This window comes from Parasteatoda tepidariorum, chromosome 3 (assembly GCF_043381705.1).
Source record: "Parasteatoda tepidariorum isolate YZ-2023 chromosome 3, CAS_Ptep_4.0, whole genome shotgun sequence".
In the NCBI taxonomy this organism is placed as follows: domain Eukaryota; kingdom Metazoa; phylum Arthropoda; class Arachnida; order Araneae; family Theridiidae; genus Parasteatoda; species Parasteatoda tepidariorum.
Genome location: NC_092206.1, coordinates 93942 through 112142, shown reverse-complemented (window position 1 = coordinate 112142; position 18201 = coordinate 93942). Strand labels below are relative to the sequence as shown.

General features: G+C 30.0%; 1 protein-coding gene across 1 annotated transcript in view; it reads right to left on the bottom strand.

The window, feature by feature from the left end:
- Positions 1 to 12778, bottom strand: part of LOC107438589 (protein stum homolog) — a 44024-nt gene extending 31246 nt beyond the window's left edge. Inside the window, exon 1 of the mRNA XM_016050905.4 lies at positions 12313 to 12778. Coding sequence (XP_015906391.1) covers positions 12313 to 12727 — 415 coding nt within the window. The 5' untranslated portion in view covers positions 12728 to 12778. The remainder of the gene's footprint in view (positions 1 to 12312) is intronic.
- Positions 12779 to 18201: the final 5423 nt, after the last annotated feature.

Sequence of the window (18201 nt, the reverse complement as noted above, 5' to 3'; positions counted from 1 at the left end):
AGTATATAGTGTCACATTTATAGTTCTCAAAATAATGTTCAATTAGAACAAGTATAAATCTTATCATAGTAATATCTTATCATAATCTTATCATAAATTTATCATAATATTTATATTATAGTTAAATTAGATCTTTAAGTTTAAAATATCAGATTAAGAATACAAATTAAAGTATATCTGAACCAAGTATGGAATGAAAAGTTTATACAACACGGCATTTGAATTAATTTCAAATTAGATAAAATAAAAGAAAAACGACCGAATTTATCGGAAAATAGCCCGGATATAACCCAGCTATTGGAATCTGAAGAATTGATGAGGGTGAGATTTTTTTAAAAAAAAACCTAGTAAAAACCAATTTAATAGCAAAGTGAAGGCATTTCTATTAATTGCCAATCAAACTTCTCTCTGTTGCATTAGCCAATCAAACAGGTTTGGACACATTTTAATCACCTAATTCACCCGATTTTAATATCCTTATTATTAGTATTAATTGCCGTGATATTCTCTGAGGTGTCTCATCCAATTTCATGGACATATGTTCCTTCTAAGCTCACAACGGGCTGTTACTGGGTGTAAGAAATGAATACTTGATCGATTATCTTAGGAACTTCTAAATCGATTTTAATGAAATTTGATGTGTGCATACAATACAAAACCATTCCAACAATTGTAATACGCAAGCATGATCGTGCGTTGGAGTCGGAAGGTATGAAACAGCGGTTACAGAACAACAACAAAAAAATGGTCTTCCCCTCTTACAGAGATATACAAGTCCTGCATTCATACTTGAAATAATATCATTTACTGAATTGTCCTTCCGACTCCAACGCACGATCCTCATGCATTACAATTGTTGGTTATTTGTTTTGTATTGTATGTACACATCATATTTCCTCAAAATCGGCCTAGAGATCAAGTCTGCAAATTCTCTACATTACTTTAAATAATAATTAGCTACTCCAATACTTATTTATTTCGTTTTTTAAAAATATATATTCATTGCGGAGGAATGCTCTTTAAATGCGGCCAAATTTTTCTCGGTTGTGGCGAACAAAAAAAAAAGAATAAATTAAAATACTCCATAAAGAGTGAATGGGAATTGAAAAGTGCATACCACATTGATTAAAGGCAATTACATCAAGAGTTCTGTGTCAAATCAAAATGTTCCCACTCGTGAATTCATTAATTCAAAAAATTAATCAAATAATTCTTTTTTTTTTACCGATTATCAGTTTCGTTGGAGCTGGTCACTTAGCAACAGTGAATGAAAGCTTTTGTCAATGAATGTTGTGATGGAATTGGAAGGATACCAAGTTTTAGATTTGATCGAGGTATTATTTGGAGTGACACCAAATATTTTTAACTATACTTATTTCATTATATTTATTTATGGACAGTTTGAAGAACTGATATTAATAATATGAATAATTTCTTATCTACTCAATTGTTGTTTCATGTTTATACAATTCCCACAATAGTTCCCTAAAATTTGTTCAAATTTTCAATCTTTAATAAAAATACTTCATTCAAGTTGTAATACATTTCTTAAACTCGTTGTGTTAATACAGTTTTTGTTTCAAATATTAGTTCATTCATTAAATAGTCAAAAATGAAATGGAATCTCATGGGTTAAGCGTTAGTCATTGTTTTAAATTTTACTAGAAGTTATTCAGTTTTTCACATATTTTAAAGATAACATCAGTGATAATTTCCGCTAAATTATAGCTCTTACTGAATAGAAAAAAATAGTTTATTGCGCACATTTAAATATTTAATTATTTTATACTAGCCACCTAAGGCGGCCAGCTGTCCGCCACGCTAAAGGTTTTCACAAATAAAATTTTTTAAATCATAGCAGGAAATCTGAAGATTAGTGGACAATTAAAGTGTTCCTGTCCTGCAATTTTGTCTTCATATCCAGTTCTGCTGCAGATGTGTTATAGCTCTTGAGGATGTTTGAAGATGTAACTTTGCTATGGTAACCTAAGGCCTATGGGAACCTAACCTATAATATAACTATCAGGTGGAGACATGTTCTTTTTTTTTAAAAAAAAGGCCTCAGAAAACAACGCTTAAGAAAAAAAAACTAAAATGCTAAATACATGAAAAGAACACGAAAACGAATTAATTTTTTATGGTATCAATTTCTATTTCTATATCGCTACAAAAATTTTAGTCTTCGCTTAAGAAAAAAAAATAGAGCGTGGAAAGAAGAAGAAAAACTTATTATAACAATTATGAACAGCGACAAATATATCAAAGCGAAGCGTTCTATTTACGTATCGAATATGTTGCCACATTTTTAATACAAAAGTTAAACTTTTCTCCACTTTGATAAATGTAAACTAATGCGAACCTTACAATTAAATTATTAATTCCTTCGTATATTATTGGTTTAAGTTGTCGAAAATTAATATTTCAATTGTAAGGTTCGCATTAGCATACATTTATAAGAGTGGAGAAAAGTATATGCATTTTTTAATAGTTTTTTTGAATATGGCTCTTTGAAGACGAAAAAGCATATATTTTCTTACAAAATGACTTATAACTAAAAAACTAATCCAAATTTTTGATAAAGAAAATAAATACTTCTTCATTATGTCAAAACACAATTATGTGCCGAGTTTCGTGCCTGGGCGAGGCTTCTGGGGCGATATATTGTAATTACAGACAGCCGCGTTTATTATTATGTATAGTTTCACTGTGTCAGATAAATTCAATAATGAACATGACGTGGTAGCACGTTGTGGTCCACGTCGACAAATTTATAATTTCATATCTTGTTCATATTTTCATTCGTTAATAAAAGACTTTTTAGTCAACTTCAATGACATTTTTGTAAACTTTGTAGTTGATAACACTTGATGTTTATACAGTTTTTTTTCAAATATTAATTCACTCATTAAATGTAATTCATTAATTTTAGTTTTATACGGGAGTATATACATCTTTATATAAATTGTAATTGTTTATAAGAAAGTAACTAAAATAAAAATGTCAGATATTTAAGGATTAAACAATAGCCAATAAAATGTTTTTTGATGTAAAAATATGTTCATTCTTTCTATTTATTTTGCTAAAATCAAAACAAAATAACATTATAAAGGTATTATCCCTTTATATGAGCTAATCAATTTTTCGTTTTCAGTATTATAATGAGCAATTTTTTTTTTCTAATGACGATTAAAAAAAAGTGAAGAAAGAAAGAAAAAAAACTGTCACGGAAGGATTTTGTTGTGAGAATGACGAAAACATTTCAGACAAATTGATTTTTTCGGAGTTTCTTAAATACCCAAGTTAATTGTATTGCTCAGTGAGAAAATCCATTTCTAAGAGTCTTTCAAATGACTTGTTCTTTTGCAGTTTTTTTTATGGGTAAAAATCTCGATTATTTGATTTGAGGTTTATTTATTCACTTATTAATGTTTTGTAGAAGAAAAGAATTGTAAGAATATTGTTTTAGTCAGAAAGATTAACAAAGTATAAATTTATCTTGATTTACTATCGTAGAATTTGAATATTATTCATGATATGTTTAGAATCAAATGGTTCTTTAAATGGGAGCATTACTTTCAAAATGTGACAAAATAATATACGACAGTTCGTTTTTTCTGCAACTGAAGGAATTACTAAGTGGCATTTTGAAATATGTTTAAGAATTACATATTGAAATAATATGTTGCACAGATTCAGGGAAATATTTAGGCTGCTTTCTTTGTATGATTTACATGTTTCGATACTCTCTGAAATTCGGAAATTCCACATGAAAAGTCACTCAACATTTTCTTCAATGACGACATTTATCACTGTGGTTTCATTGTTTTCTTATACATATATCTGATACGATACTCTCTTTTTAAACAGAGCTCGTAAGATACCGAAATGGTGGCACAAAAACTTAAAGAATAAAATATTCAATCACATTAATTCAAAATATCTATTCTCAAAATTTTAACTTTAAAGTTGAAGATAACTCAGAGTTACAATATTGATGCAACGGTTCTCTTACTTTTTTTAAAGAGCACATGAATCCTGCTTAAATATTAAAATGCATATGTTTACTTTTACGAGCTTTAAATTCTGATCAAAATAATGATCGAAACCGAAAAGTATAATTGATTATAAAAACTTCACTGGCATCAAAATATATGAAGAGGGAAAATAAAAGTTGATATGCTTCGAGCGTCCAAATATAAGCGCCCATTCTCAAGACTCGTCAGGCGGGAATGACGTTTATTATTGAACAAGTCTAGCATCTATTATTTTTTAAATCAATGAATTTCTTATCTTTTCGATTGTTGTTGGGAATTTAGTAACACTATATAATTTAATTACTTTACTCGATAGTAAAATAAGTTTTACGTAAGATAAAGGCTCTTATTTTTAAAAAATAATAATTAGTCACTACTTTCTAAAAAAAATCAATGCTGTACAATGTTTTTTACAACCAGCCTTAATAAAAGTCCTTTAGAACATAATATATTCCATTAACTATTGAAAGTCGAATATGAAAATCAAATGTCCCCTCGCACCAGGAATCGAAATTAAATAGTTACAAGGACAACTATTTCAAACAAGTTTCAGTCCTATTCGAAGTTATTTGAAAATAAATTTTTTATTTATAGATTCTAATGTTCATTCTTCATATATTTTAGGGTATACTTTAAGCGTTTTTCGATCGAGTTTATTTTTACACCCTTATTTGCTTAAAATTATTAAATAATTTCCTTAAAATAAATTATTTAAGCTATATGATTTATTTAAAGCAATCATAATGTAATAGTAAACGTGGCTTCCACCGCATAACTTTAACCTTGATACGGCTATCATTAAGTTAATAGAATAAGCTTTGATAAATAATATTTAAATTTTTTCTCGTTTTCAAGGAATTATATGTTTCGTCCAAACAGATTTAAATTCTGGAAGTAACGAAATTTATTGAGTAGGTTCCTTGGAGCAATATCATTTTTATATGTAGGAATATTTTTTATTCACAGTTTCTATAAAAAGTATGTTAACCTTCAATATGCATATTTTTTTTAATCAAAATAAGTGCGAAAATTGCGTATTTTTTATTACATTTTTCAAATCAAATGATGATTCTAAAATTGGCACGGCTTCGGAATTTTTTTTACAAATTTCAATTTTTAATATTTACTGTTTAACAAAATAAAACACTTTCTAATAACAAATTATGCTATAATAATTTCTTGAGAATTGTGCTAAAGTTGAAAAATAATTTTAACAAGAGTAAATTTTTTTAACATCCTCTTTTAAGAGAGCAGATTTTTTTCTAAAATTAACGGAGTAATATATAAGTTTAAATGTAAAATTGCGGTTCGAATTTGTACATTTCAAAAAACATACAAACAGTTGTGTGACTTGCACTAATGTGTATTTAACAAACCAAACAAATAAGAAACAATAAGGAAAATAAAATAAATAATTTGTTAGTTCAATCTCAGAGGTTATTTATTATGATCAGTCAGAGATTTTTCACTGAATAATTTTAATATAGAAAATCAGCTAACAAGCTATATTTCTCCAAAAAAACTTTGCAATTACTTACAGCGAGTGTTAATTTAAAGAATAAAAGATTAAACAGAATAGTTAATAGTGGTAGCATAAAGAAAGAGTAAAAAATATAATACTGAAATAATTAGTTCTGTGAAGAGGCAAATAATATGTTAGGATGACATTTAAGATATATTTTAAGAGACTTAAAACTAAATGTCTCGTTATGTTCGGTATCTTTTATACTCTTTTTGTAGTAACTTATAAAATTTCAACGCTATTTTAGATAATCTATGTTGAAGTCAATAGAAACAATAAATCAATAATTATCTTCGAAAAAATAATGTGCTTAGTATTTTGCATCGAATAAATTTAAGCAGCAAAATGTTTTCTTAACAAGATTTTATTCTCAGCTAGCAGACACTAATTCTAGGTTTTCCTTTAATGAAAACAATAATTAAAAGAGGACTTTTTCTTTAAAGGAAAACCTAAATTAAAGTACAAAAAAATATTTATTAGTATATTAATGAAAAAATAATATACGTGGATTTTATATATATAAATGATTTTATATTTATAATGATATATTTATAAATGTTAAAATTTAATTAAATCGTTGGTAAAATAGTCCTGCGAAACAGGCGTGAACGGGTAATTTAAGAATTTATTTAAAGATATAGATTGTATATAACATGTTGAGAAATTAAAAATGTTAACTACGTATTTGTATTAATAACTATAAAATATATATTAAAAAAATTGATAAATACATTATTCCAAATCTATACATACGTAGGTATATTATTGAAAATGAATTATTGAAAAACCAAACTAAAAAATAAAATATAATCACATTAAATATAATCAAAATCTGATGTATAATCACATTCTTTCAGAAACATGCTTTTATAAATCTCGATATTCGTTGAGTAAAATGTTTTTTATTCAATAATATGTTTTATTTAAATTTCCTTACTATATATAATGCGTATAAATTTTTAGAGGACTAAAAAAGAAACATCGTAATTTATAATTTAAAAAAAAGATTAGCAGTCGGTAATTAGCGAAAAAAATATATATGAAACTTTACGCTTCGCACGTGTAAGCCAAGTTCCTCGTAAGTTAATCAAATTTAAATATTAATCGTCCTGTTTAAATATTTCTTCATTGTCGCTAAATTATTATTTTTTAAATAATTAATTTAAATTTTTTTTGGTTTCTACTAAAATATACTACATCAATAAAAAATATGTAGATTATTATGGTATGAAAAATGTATACCTCATAATTTTAATTTGTTTCATCCTCAATTAAATTAAATAATAAATAATTATTAAAAACTATTTTTGCACGAAATTATCTTTGGCTAAATGGGTTTTATGAGTGGGGGCAATTTCTTTCTTAATCGCTTAATTACTTTTAAAAATATGACTAAAAACGCAAAAAGTGATATTGGCATTACTTTGAATCGAACCTGACCAAAAAATTGGAACCTCATTTCCCAGATTGCTGCTACCCCCTATATTTTGAAGATTAAGAATCCTTATATGTAAAAAAAATGTATGTTTATTCAGAGAAAGTACGTTTTTGCGTCCGTTTTATAACTTAATGAATAGTTAGCAAGAAATAATTAGCATATTTTAGGTCACACCCCAGTACCCATTAAGGTTGACACATAGTACCTGAAAATCCGACTATTAGAAAGGAAGTTATTCAGGGCGATATCTTTTTTTTCCCCTCACTGTACAGTGTATGCCAAATAAATTATCTCCCTTATTTTGCCATTACTATACTCAAAGAAAACTAAATGAGAACTAAACATACCTAAACACCTGGTTACTGTACACCTGAACAAGAAACAAATATCGAATAAATAAGGAAATGTCCGATGCAATAAAAGCCAGTTCTCATTATTGCTGAAATATGAACCTTATTTTATCTGACTTAATTTTTGAGGTTGCATGTCCAATCCTTTAGCACCAATATTATGTCAAGTTTCAAAAATGGCAGATTCTGCCACAGACTGAAACTATGATATACAACCATTACATACAACCTTTATATATACAAAGGTTATATAAAGGTCGTATGTAAAGTCTAAAAAAGGTCATTCATGATACACTGTTAAAATTTTCATTCTAAAATTATGGTAAAATAACTGGTCTGCCCATCCAATTAACCGTAAAGTTTACGGCAATAAGCAATTCTTTCCTTTATGGTTTTTAGTAAAGTATGGTTATAAAATCATGAATACAAAACTATACGGTTTTTTAACAGTTTGCATTTTTCAAAAACAGGAAGAAAGAAAACTAATTCTTTAACTAAACATAAGAGCTCGTAAGGTAGTGGGAGAGTGTCGGAAATTGAAGGGAGGGACTGTGTCGGTCATGGGATGGACAGATAAAATATGATACGCAGGTGCAAAGTAGCTTCATGAGGTGGTTCCAGTGGGGGGCGATGAAATTCTAGTTGTTTAAGATGAAAGCAGTTAATAAACAGTTTTTCTCAAGCTTTATTTACGGTCATTTGACTATTTCGATTAAATAGGGTGAAATAATCATTCTATAAATTGTTATTTAACCACTTTTTTCGAGAAATTTCTAAGAGTGTATTCAAATGACATCCGGTCGGGATGGCTCAGGGGCCTTCCATTGATATAAACCGGGTTCGAATCCCTCCAATGGCTGGTCCATACGAATCCGCCTTGCACAGACCACAAAACTGACGCGAAATATCCTCAGTGGTAGACGGGTCCCTTTACCACCAGGCTAACCTTGAGAGGTTCTCGTGGTCGTCCTCTCCCTGTCACGCACATGCGGGTTAGTTCCATCAAAAAGTGCTCCAAGAAGGCAAATTTCACACAATCCAGGAGTTCCCTTGTCTTCTGGATCGGGTTCAACGACGGTTATAAAATAAAATAACAAAAATGACACTATTTTGAAGATTTTGTAGCGTAAATGCAGCTATTTAACAATTTTCGCGACTAATAAAAAAGCATTTTTTCGGTTATTGTAGCTTTCATGCGGCCTGGGGGAAGTTCCTAATCTCTGTACAAATTATTAAACCCACTCTATGTAAAATCTTAATTATCAGGTGATTTATTGTTTTTATGTAACTGAAACCTTGTTTAAGTTAATTGGTTAACATTGCAATTCAATACGTTATGAATAAATACAAATAGGAAGTATCTCATGAATAAAAACCTATTACATTTGTGTTTAAGTATTGCCTATATAAACTCGTGCAAATCGTGTCATTATTAAAAAAAGTATAGTGCGTCTAATATTTTGTTCTAATTATTATAATATACTAACATAATGCTAGATATAATAAATATTTTGTATTTATTTAATAATTCGCCTGATCGAATTTCTATTATATATCTTGTTTAATTTAACCAATTGATACACGAAGGTAAACAAGCTTTTAAAACATGGAAGGTGTATAGCATCACCTGATAATTAAGATCTGCCCAATAATTTATCTATAGTTAAAAAGTCCTTAAAAAGGGTCGCGACTCTTCTCTCATTTTCTATGTTTTTTAGCCGGCTTTTAATTGGCATTTTAATTTTTGAAGTGATACTTCTTATGCGACTTCCAACAAGGTTGCGTTAAACGTTTAAGGCTACATTTTTAATTGACCGGGAAATCACGTGGTAGGATCCAGTTTTCCCTCATTCATTTCCATATTGTTTTGGTTCTCACTAGCATAAAAATAATAAAAGTCATAAAAGTATTGTTTTTCTATAAATATTTTTTTAGTTTGTTTTGATACACATATAATTTAATAGGGTAGTATTTTTTATTTTCAAATTTAGTGGATAACAATTGTAAAAAATGAGTGAAAACAATCCCACGGACAATGCGACGGACTTAAGGTTATGTCAAGGTACGTCTCTTGTGAATATCAATTGATTGTTAGATTTTCTCTTCTGAAATTACATTAGGACGCATTCACATACATTATTAATGCAAATACATTTTCCAGGGCGAGACGATGAGACAACCACAAGCACTTCCACTGGTTCAAGAGGTGAAAAATACACAATATTACCGTGATTACAGAGCACGGAAGCGAGCGGAGCAGGAAAAAGAGTCGTTGAATAGAACTAGTGATCCTTCTACGACTACTGCTTCTTCTACAATTAATGTCGCAGGTTGCGAAGTTTAACTTCTTCCGCGCGGAGGGACTCCACGCACTATTTTTTTTTTATATTATCATGCGTTGTTTGAGTTATGTTAAAAAAAAATTAATTATTGATACCTGTACAAAAAGTTATGTTGGTAAAAGTTTTTTTTTTTTAATATTTCTATTAATGTATTTTTGTCATTAAAATTTCTTTTATCTTAATATAAATAACCTTTTTATTTTATTCTACAGAGGAATGTTAGTGTTGATGGAATTTAAAAATCAAAATTTAGATTATTCTCCGACTAGCTAGAGAACTCAAAACAGTACTAAAGCTCCATGCCCGATGTCAATCCAAGATTCTATTCTATAATTTCCTATTCGCTACCAGCAGAGCTTGTCATGATTTTTTCGTCAATTAAAATTTTCCGACTGTTTTACGAATAGCTAGAGCACTCAAAATTTAACTAAAGCGGTTTTCTGACTTCTATTTGCATTTGACTTCTATTTGCAGCAATTAGATACAAATAGAATTTATCACGCATTTATTGAAAACTATTTTTCTTTCAAATTTTCAACCATTTTCTTGAAAACTAGAGTGCTTAAATAATAAGAGCCCATAGGCTATTCAACCCTTGCCAAAACAATCAGAATTTATCATACTATCACGCAGTTAATCGATCGCTAGTGAAAATTTTGCCCCCTTTCCGAATAACTAGAGTGTTTAAATCTCGTTAAGAGATTCGAACCTGATGTAAAATCATTATTTCCCGTCAAAAGCAAAATTTACTACAAGAAATTTATGGTCTGAGTCTACAATAAATTTACTGATGGAAGGCTTCCATTTAAAGCTCTACGACATCTCAAGTTTTAATTGCTTCTTACATAAACTACATGCAGATTTTAAAATTGCCAAAAATCTCTTCAATCGACTATTTTGCAACACTGTTAGATGAATATCCTTGTTTCAAACCTTTCTAACCCTATAATTTATAAGACCCAGTGAGTCTCATTTTCGACCACTTTCCGACTCGTTAGAGTGCTCACATTTCAACAGGATTTCTCTGTGTCTGATGACAATTATTTTCTAAATAGTTTGAGCTCAATTCATAACCTAATGTAATTTTTGTACTTCCCGCAGGCACAAACTTAGGAATTTATCTAGCAGGCACAAACTTAAATTTAAAAAATGATAAAAAATCTTGAAAACTATTTTTATCAAAATGGATGTGGGGGGGGGAGGGGAATGATAAGAATAAATTGATTTCTGACCTAAGAAAAGATTTTCATCATAAACTCTCCCATCATAAATAAACACACACCTCTAAAAATCATCTCCTCTATATCTTTTGAAAGTGATGCGCCTTATTCCATTTCCTAACTTAAAATATCGTCTGCGCTAACTAATTTTATTTTATTTTATTTTATAACCGTCGTTGAACAGCCGACCCAATTTCATGGGTTTACGACTACTTACGTTCAACTCCGTAGCCTTGTAATTTTGAACCAATCCAGAAGACAAGGAAACTCCTGGATCAGTACCCCCAGAGGTATTGATTTGTTGTGGGAACATGGAGGACTTTGAGACTCGACAGATTTAACGTGCATCAGTCACCATTTACTACACGGGGAGTCTTCGGCCGGCGAGGATCGAACCCACGACCTCTTGGATATATGGGCCCAGCGTCCTACCGACCAGACTATCCCGGCCCCGCGCTAACTAATTAGCAAATTTAAGTCCATTCCCTCAAAACCATTAAGATCGAGTCCTAGTTCGTGAAAATTGAAGCATTTGGATCAAAGGGTGTTTCGCACTATAAACACTGAATATTTCTTGACATCCCTTTTTAGTTTGTTTGACAGACAAAGTATGGTGAATGTCCAAATTTCCTCAAGAATGACGATTGCATCTTGATCATTCATATCAATAACGTGCAAAATCAGTTCTCCCCGAGAATTATTAGAGAGTGAAAGTGAGCCGTACTGTGGACAAACTCTTTCTTTCCTCTCTCAAAATAAATTATTCTTCAAATTAGCTTTCATGAGGATAAACCACAGTCCATATTAATAGACTCGCTGTAAGATTCTATGTAAAATTATAATTATCATGGCCTATACAGCTTTATTGTTTTTACTCGGATGATTTGCATTTCTTTACACTCCTGTATCAATGGGTTAACACTGTAATGCAATACTATAAAAGTAGAAGCATGTAAGAAATCTTCCCCATGACATGTATGTTTAACTATAAAAGTATTGCCTGTGCAGATCATGTCATTATTAAAAAAACTACAATTTCGTCTAATATTTTGATCTAATAATTATAATATACTAATATAATAGCTGATATAATAAATAGTTTATATTTGTATAATGTATCGTCTTATTTATCCTATCGTCAAATATATATTGTATATCGTCCGTCAAATTTAACCCATTGATACGCAAACAAGTGCAAACCGGTTTCGGTCACATAAAAACAATAAAGTATCACGTGATAATTAGGATTTTATTTAGAATCTTAAAGTGCGTCTAATAATTTGGCCAGAGACTTTACTTTTCATAAAAAAACTAATTTTTGTGACTGAGTAAAATCTTTGCTGACCAACAACAACCAAAAATTTGAAAAAAGTTATATTTATTAAAGACCATTTTATAAATCTTACCTACTCCTGGGGCTAACATGTTGATGATGCAGAGTATAATGGAGAGGGCCAAAGGCATGCAGGGCACGGCTTTTCTAAACCGTCCATGCCTCTCATTCACACTCACTATTTCAAAGTTGGCTTTTTTGTCCGGTTCAGCACACGCCGCACTCACCACCTTGAGGACGAGGAGGCCATCGTCTGGCCTCTTGTGTACAGCGCGCTGTGAATAGCGACGCTGTAGGCTCTCTATGTGTCCATCGCTGCACGTTTGTGGAAGATAAGGGCGGGCGGATATGGTGGAGGCTCTCTGTAGGGTAGGGGGATTGCTGTAAAGGCACCTGTGCTGTTGATGTCTCATGCAGTGGGGGTAGAGGGGTGGCAGCACTCTGCAGCCGAAATCATCCCGACCCGAGCTATAACGGGCCGCTGTCATTCCCTCCGTTCTCTACTGCTGCGGCTATTGCAGTAGACTGCCGCTACATAGAGAGAGAGAGAAGTACTTGGCGGAAAAGTTTAACTCGGCTCCTCATTCCTCGCCAACATTTGGCTGCTGCAAAATTTAGGAAAGCTCTTTCCCGTTTCAAAAAAAGGATTTTTAAAAGAATCATTCGACAAACAAATCTTGTTTCTTTGGAGAATCTAAATTATTATAATCATTATTACAGGCTAAAATATTAGACGCACTCTAAGATTCTATGCAAAATATTATTAATCAGGTGATACAGCGCTTTATTGTTTTTACGCGGCTTTTGCACTTGTTTATATTCTTGTATCAATGGGTTAAATGAGGTGATATATGACATAAACTCGACGAGAGGACAAATTAGACGATATATTATACAAATATAGAATATTTATTATATGAAGCATTATATTAGTGTATTATAATAATTAGATCAACTTATGAGACGCACTGTATCATTTTAATAATGACATGATTTGCACGAGTTTGTATGCAATATTTTTATATTTAATGGGTTTTTATTCAGCATATACTTTCTATTTGTAATTAATTTTCAAAGTATTGCACTGCAATGTTAACCCATTGATAAAGGAACGTAAACAAATGCTGTTTCAGAGGCGAAAAAGCAATACAACTCTATCTGATAATTATAATTTTACATAGAATGGCTAATAATTTGGCCAGGACCTGTAATTAATTTAAGGTAGCCTTTCCTAAAATAAAACTTTACACTTATGCATTACTTACTTATAGTAAGACAGTGTTTCCCAAAGTGTGATACGCGTACCCCCAGGGGTACGGAAACAGTTTAGCGGGGGTACGCGCTCTTATGCGAATATCTTACAACAAAAGAAAATTTCCAAAAATTTTATTTAAAAACAAAGCTCTACATGAAAATTTAAAATTAAGTATTTTTCTTTTGGCTATTTTTTGCTGGGTTAACAGTTAATAATTAGTATTGTCAAAAGGCAGTTGTAATTTTTAACTTTTGTGCAAATTTTTTTATAGTAAAAAGTACATTAATTTTTTTATTAGGGTACACAGCGTCACGAAAAATTTAGAAAGGGTACACAAAAGTCATAAGTTTGGGAAACACTGTAGTAAGATATAAATTATTAACATAAAACTATTTAAGTGGTTTATTTGCGCATTATGTCTCAATATTTTATAATTGTTCATTTTAACACAAAAATAGAAAAAAATGAAAATAAAGTGTTATCTACTGGGTGGAAATAATTCTTATCACTCATTTCCCCAAGAAAATGTTTTATTAATTATTTATTCCAACAAAGAATGTTTCAGAGATAAGTAAAAGTTTGTACATTTAAATACTTTCTTAAGAAGTTTATAATTTTTATGCCAACACAAGCGTTTAAATAAAAAATAATAAAACTAATTGCTATTTTCCCAAAAATTAGTGTCACGTGCTCTTATGCTTTTTTTTTAAAATTTAAAAGCAGAAATTTAAAAAGAACATAACTCTTTGCATAATAATGTTGCATTGAAATAAATTACCTTGTTTATACAGGGGGATTCTAAAAGGCCGCTGCAGGGAAAGTTCGTGATATGACCTATCTTTTCTTAACCGTTGTACTGCGTGCCTAGCAGCATAGCCGCTGCCAACCACTGTTTTGAACATTTATTGTAATCACATGCCATTAAATTTGCTTTTATAACTTGCCCTCATCGTTCTTTGTGTGTTTTTGTCTCATATAAGAACATAAACTTTGACGCCGGTTTTGTTTTCGACCATGCATTCTCTGATAAAAATTGCTTGCTTGGGAGTTGCCCATTTTTTTAGAATCACCCTGTATAGCTTTTCATCTTCTTGGAGGAATAATAAAACAAATAATTTTTCCTGCTATGGTGTCACCATAGAAAATTTCTATTTTACAATTTATTGTTTCTCCCCTATAAAACTAAAATTAAATTTAATGAATGAATTAATATTTGTATTAACATGGAATTTAAAAAAGGAAAATGCTTGATATTCTTTCTTATGCAAACGAATACAAAAAGGTATTTCCTCTTTTTAGAGAAGGAACATCCCAAACACAAGTGAGAAATATTTGTACATAAACAGAAAAAAGAGATGTATATTCTTATAAGAGTTAAAACCTAATGCCCGAGAAATTGTTCTACTAAATTTAATGATATAACATGAAAGGCCTATTTAAACTTATGAATAATATGCACACCTGTTCTATAGTTTTCATAGTTTTATGAATTCATAATTTTATGAATCATATTACTTCAAAAATTAAAATGAACAGAAAGTAATATACATGAGCCTCATAATTTTATAAAGTTTAATTGTATAAAAAAAGTTTCTTGACAAAAATTTTTATTAAAAAATTTTAGGTTTCCATAAAAATCATTATTTAGAAACTAAAAAACGTACAATAATGAATGCTTAAGAAAAAAAAAATCTTTTTTGACGCCATTTTTTAGAGGTAAGAAAATTCGTCTTAGGGATTTGCCAAAAACAAAACAAGATGCAATTTTATTTTTTCAGGAGCGAAATATTTTACCACAAAAACGAAAATGTATCGATTCCCATGACATGAAACTTTATCTTGGTAAACGTACGTTTTGGAAATGTTGTTTAATTTTTTTTTCTTTTTTCTTTTTCTTTGAGGTGAGCAACATTAACCACGCCACAAACCCGTTCATAGGGCGGGCCACATTCACACACAACAGAGGACAACACAGAGAGAAACATCTATGCCCAGAGCGGATTCGAACCCGCAGCCATTGGCTTCGCAGTCAGGCATGCTAACCGCTCGGCCACCTGGCCGGCATGTTGTTTAATTTGGAATCTTATTTATTAGAGTTATTATGGCGACAGAAATAGAGATTGTTAAGATAGAGAAGAAAATAGAGATTATTTTAAATCTATGTTAAACTCTATATCGGCTCATTTCCCACCGAAATCCGATTGACTACTTTGATTTTAAATAAAGTGTTTCATTTTATGATTTGTCGCAAAAATTTTAGGCGTAGATTGGCAGCACTTAAAAATCGCCAAATCTGTAGCTGCGATGGCGTTAATACATAAGTACCGAATTTTTACTCATACTTTTCTAAATCATATTACTTCAGACGTTAGAATATGCAATAAGTATACATAAACACATAATGTTATACCATTTATGTTTTCAAAAAAAGTATTTTGACGACAATTTTTATCTAAAAAACGTAAAACAAAGAATTCTTAGGATAGAAAAAAAATTTTCAAAATTCCTCAAGTCGAAATAAAAAACTTTCATATTGTTTATTTTTTTTTATTCTTACAGTTCTTATTCAGACGTAAAAAACCATTCTGTAGAGAACTATCATCAAATAGGAAAAAAAATATTTACAAGCAAATTTTTTATTATAAAAATCATAACACTCACCTGTTTTATAAATCTGCTGAATTCCAAATGAAATATTCTTCGTTTGAAAATTTTATTTTCAAATAATATATGCATAGATTATCCATTTATTACTTTTCGATAACATATCACACATCAAAATTTTATAATTGTAAGATCTCGATATAAATTTGAATATGTAGCTTAAAAACAGAATAGCTGAATTCTAGTTGTAATTATTCTTTCAAAACTAAAAAATACTTACCAAGAAAACAATAAAAATTTATTAATAATCAGCACAAATGAAACTATTTCAAGTAGTTCGGATGATTCTTTATTGTTGTTTTCCGAATTATATAGATACAGAAATATATACTATTCTATAAAGAAGAAGAATATTATATCACTATTACAGTTCTGTACGTTCTGAATTCACTTTATTCATTGGAATGACGAAAGCAATGTTGACTTCACTTTAATTTGTAATGAATTGAAGAGAGAAAAAATTATTTTACCGTAATACACGCATCTGTAACAGCGAGTGATCATGAAATTGGAAGTTATGTTGCTGGTAATAGAAAGGTAAAAATTATTGAGAAATTGTTCTTCAAATGCTCGGCGTGTTCTGGTTCAATATTTGGTATGTTCCGGATAGTTTTTTCAAGTTCTTCTACCTTTTCCTTAGGACTACCTTTCCTTTCCTGATAAGAAAATAGCGTCCGTCATTGCCAATGGTTATGAGGGGACTAATGGCCGATATTTTCAGGCTCCCGCTGGAGGGCGTACTCCAGCGTTGCGATCGCGAATCGAAATTACCCGGCACAGCGAATGTGATCCATAAACTATTTTTTTGCTCAAATAGAGTTATAAGTTAGAAATTATCACTGATGTTATCTTTAAAATATGAGAAAAACTGAATCGCTTATAGTAAAATTTAAAACAACGACTAACGGTTTACGATCAGAAAATTCCATTTCGTTCATCCCTATTCAATGAATGAATTAATATTTTAAAAAAACTGTATTAACATTGCACTACAAGTTTAAAAAAGTGTATTGAATGGTTGAATAAAAAGTATTTTATTTATGATTGAAAATTTGAAGAAGATATAGGCAGAGAGTGTGAAACTAATAGTAAGATTTGAAAGTGGAAAAAAAGGAAACAAAAATTTATTAGTAGCTGTGAATTTACCGACAAATCAAAACTACTAATTTTGTAAATATTTAATACATAAAAATTCTCCTTTTGTGTATTATGAAATAAGCTGGGTGATGGACGATTTTAAAAAATACATAGTTTTCGAGAATAGTTGTAAATAGTTATAAATTTTGCTTATTCCACTTTGAATTGAAACGCCAGAAATGAAATACTAATGAAATTTTTATAATTTATTTAACCCCTTCCCTTACTAATTTTTTTGAAGAAAAAAAATGCAAAAAATCAACATATTTTTCTATTTCAGTGATAAATACAAAGAGCTCGTTTTAAGTTGAAATTTTAATTTTTTTTTGTTTAAAAAATATTTAANCTTCCCTTGCTAATTTTTTTGAAGAAAAAAAATGCAAAAAATCAACATATTTTTCTATTTCAGTGATAAATACAAAGAACTAGTTTTAAGTTGAAATTTTAATTTTTTTTTTTTTGCTTAAGAAATATTTAATGTACCATCAGTTTACTATCCCAAATTGTCTCAGGGGTCAATAAAAAAAGTTAAATTATAGTCTTTGTATAGGTTCACATCTTCATCATCTGAAAAATCATCTGCATTACTTTCACTTTCGCTCGCAAATGCCAATTTTTTACTCTTTTTTTTTTCGGTGTAAATTCATCAACCAATTGGACAAAGCACGCCTGTAGTCCCACAAATAGCAAACCTCCAATCACAGGAGATTATTTTTTGTTTTGCTTTCGGACGAATAAAATCGTGATGAAACAAAAGGTAATGACGAATTCTGCTATGCCCGAGTATACTCGGGATAATAAATCTTTGCAATAAAAACATAACCGAGTTAACTATGGATGATCAGTGAAACGATTAATAGACTATTTCCGAAAAAAAAAAATTTTTTTTTTCAATTTCGCTACTTT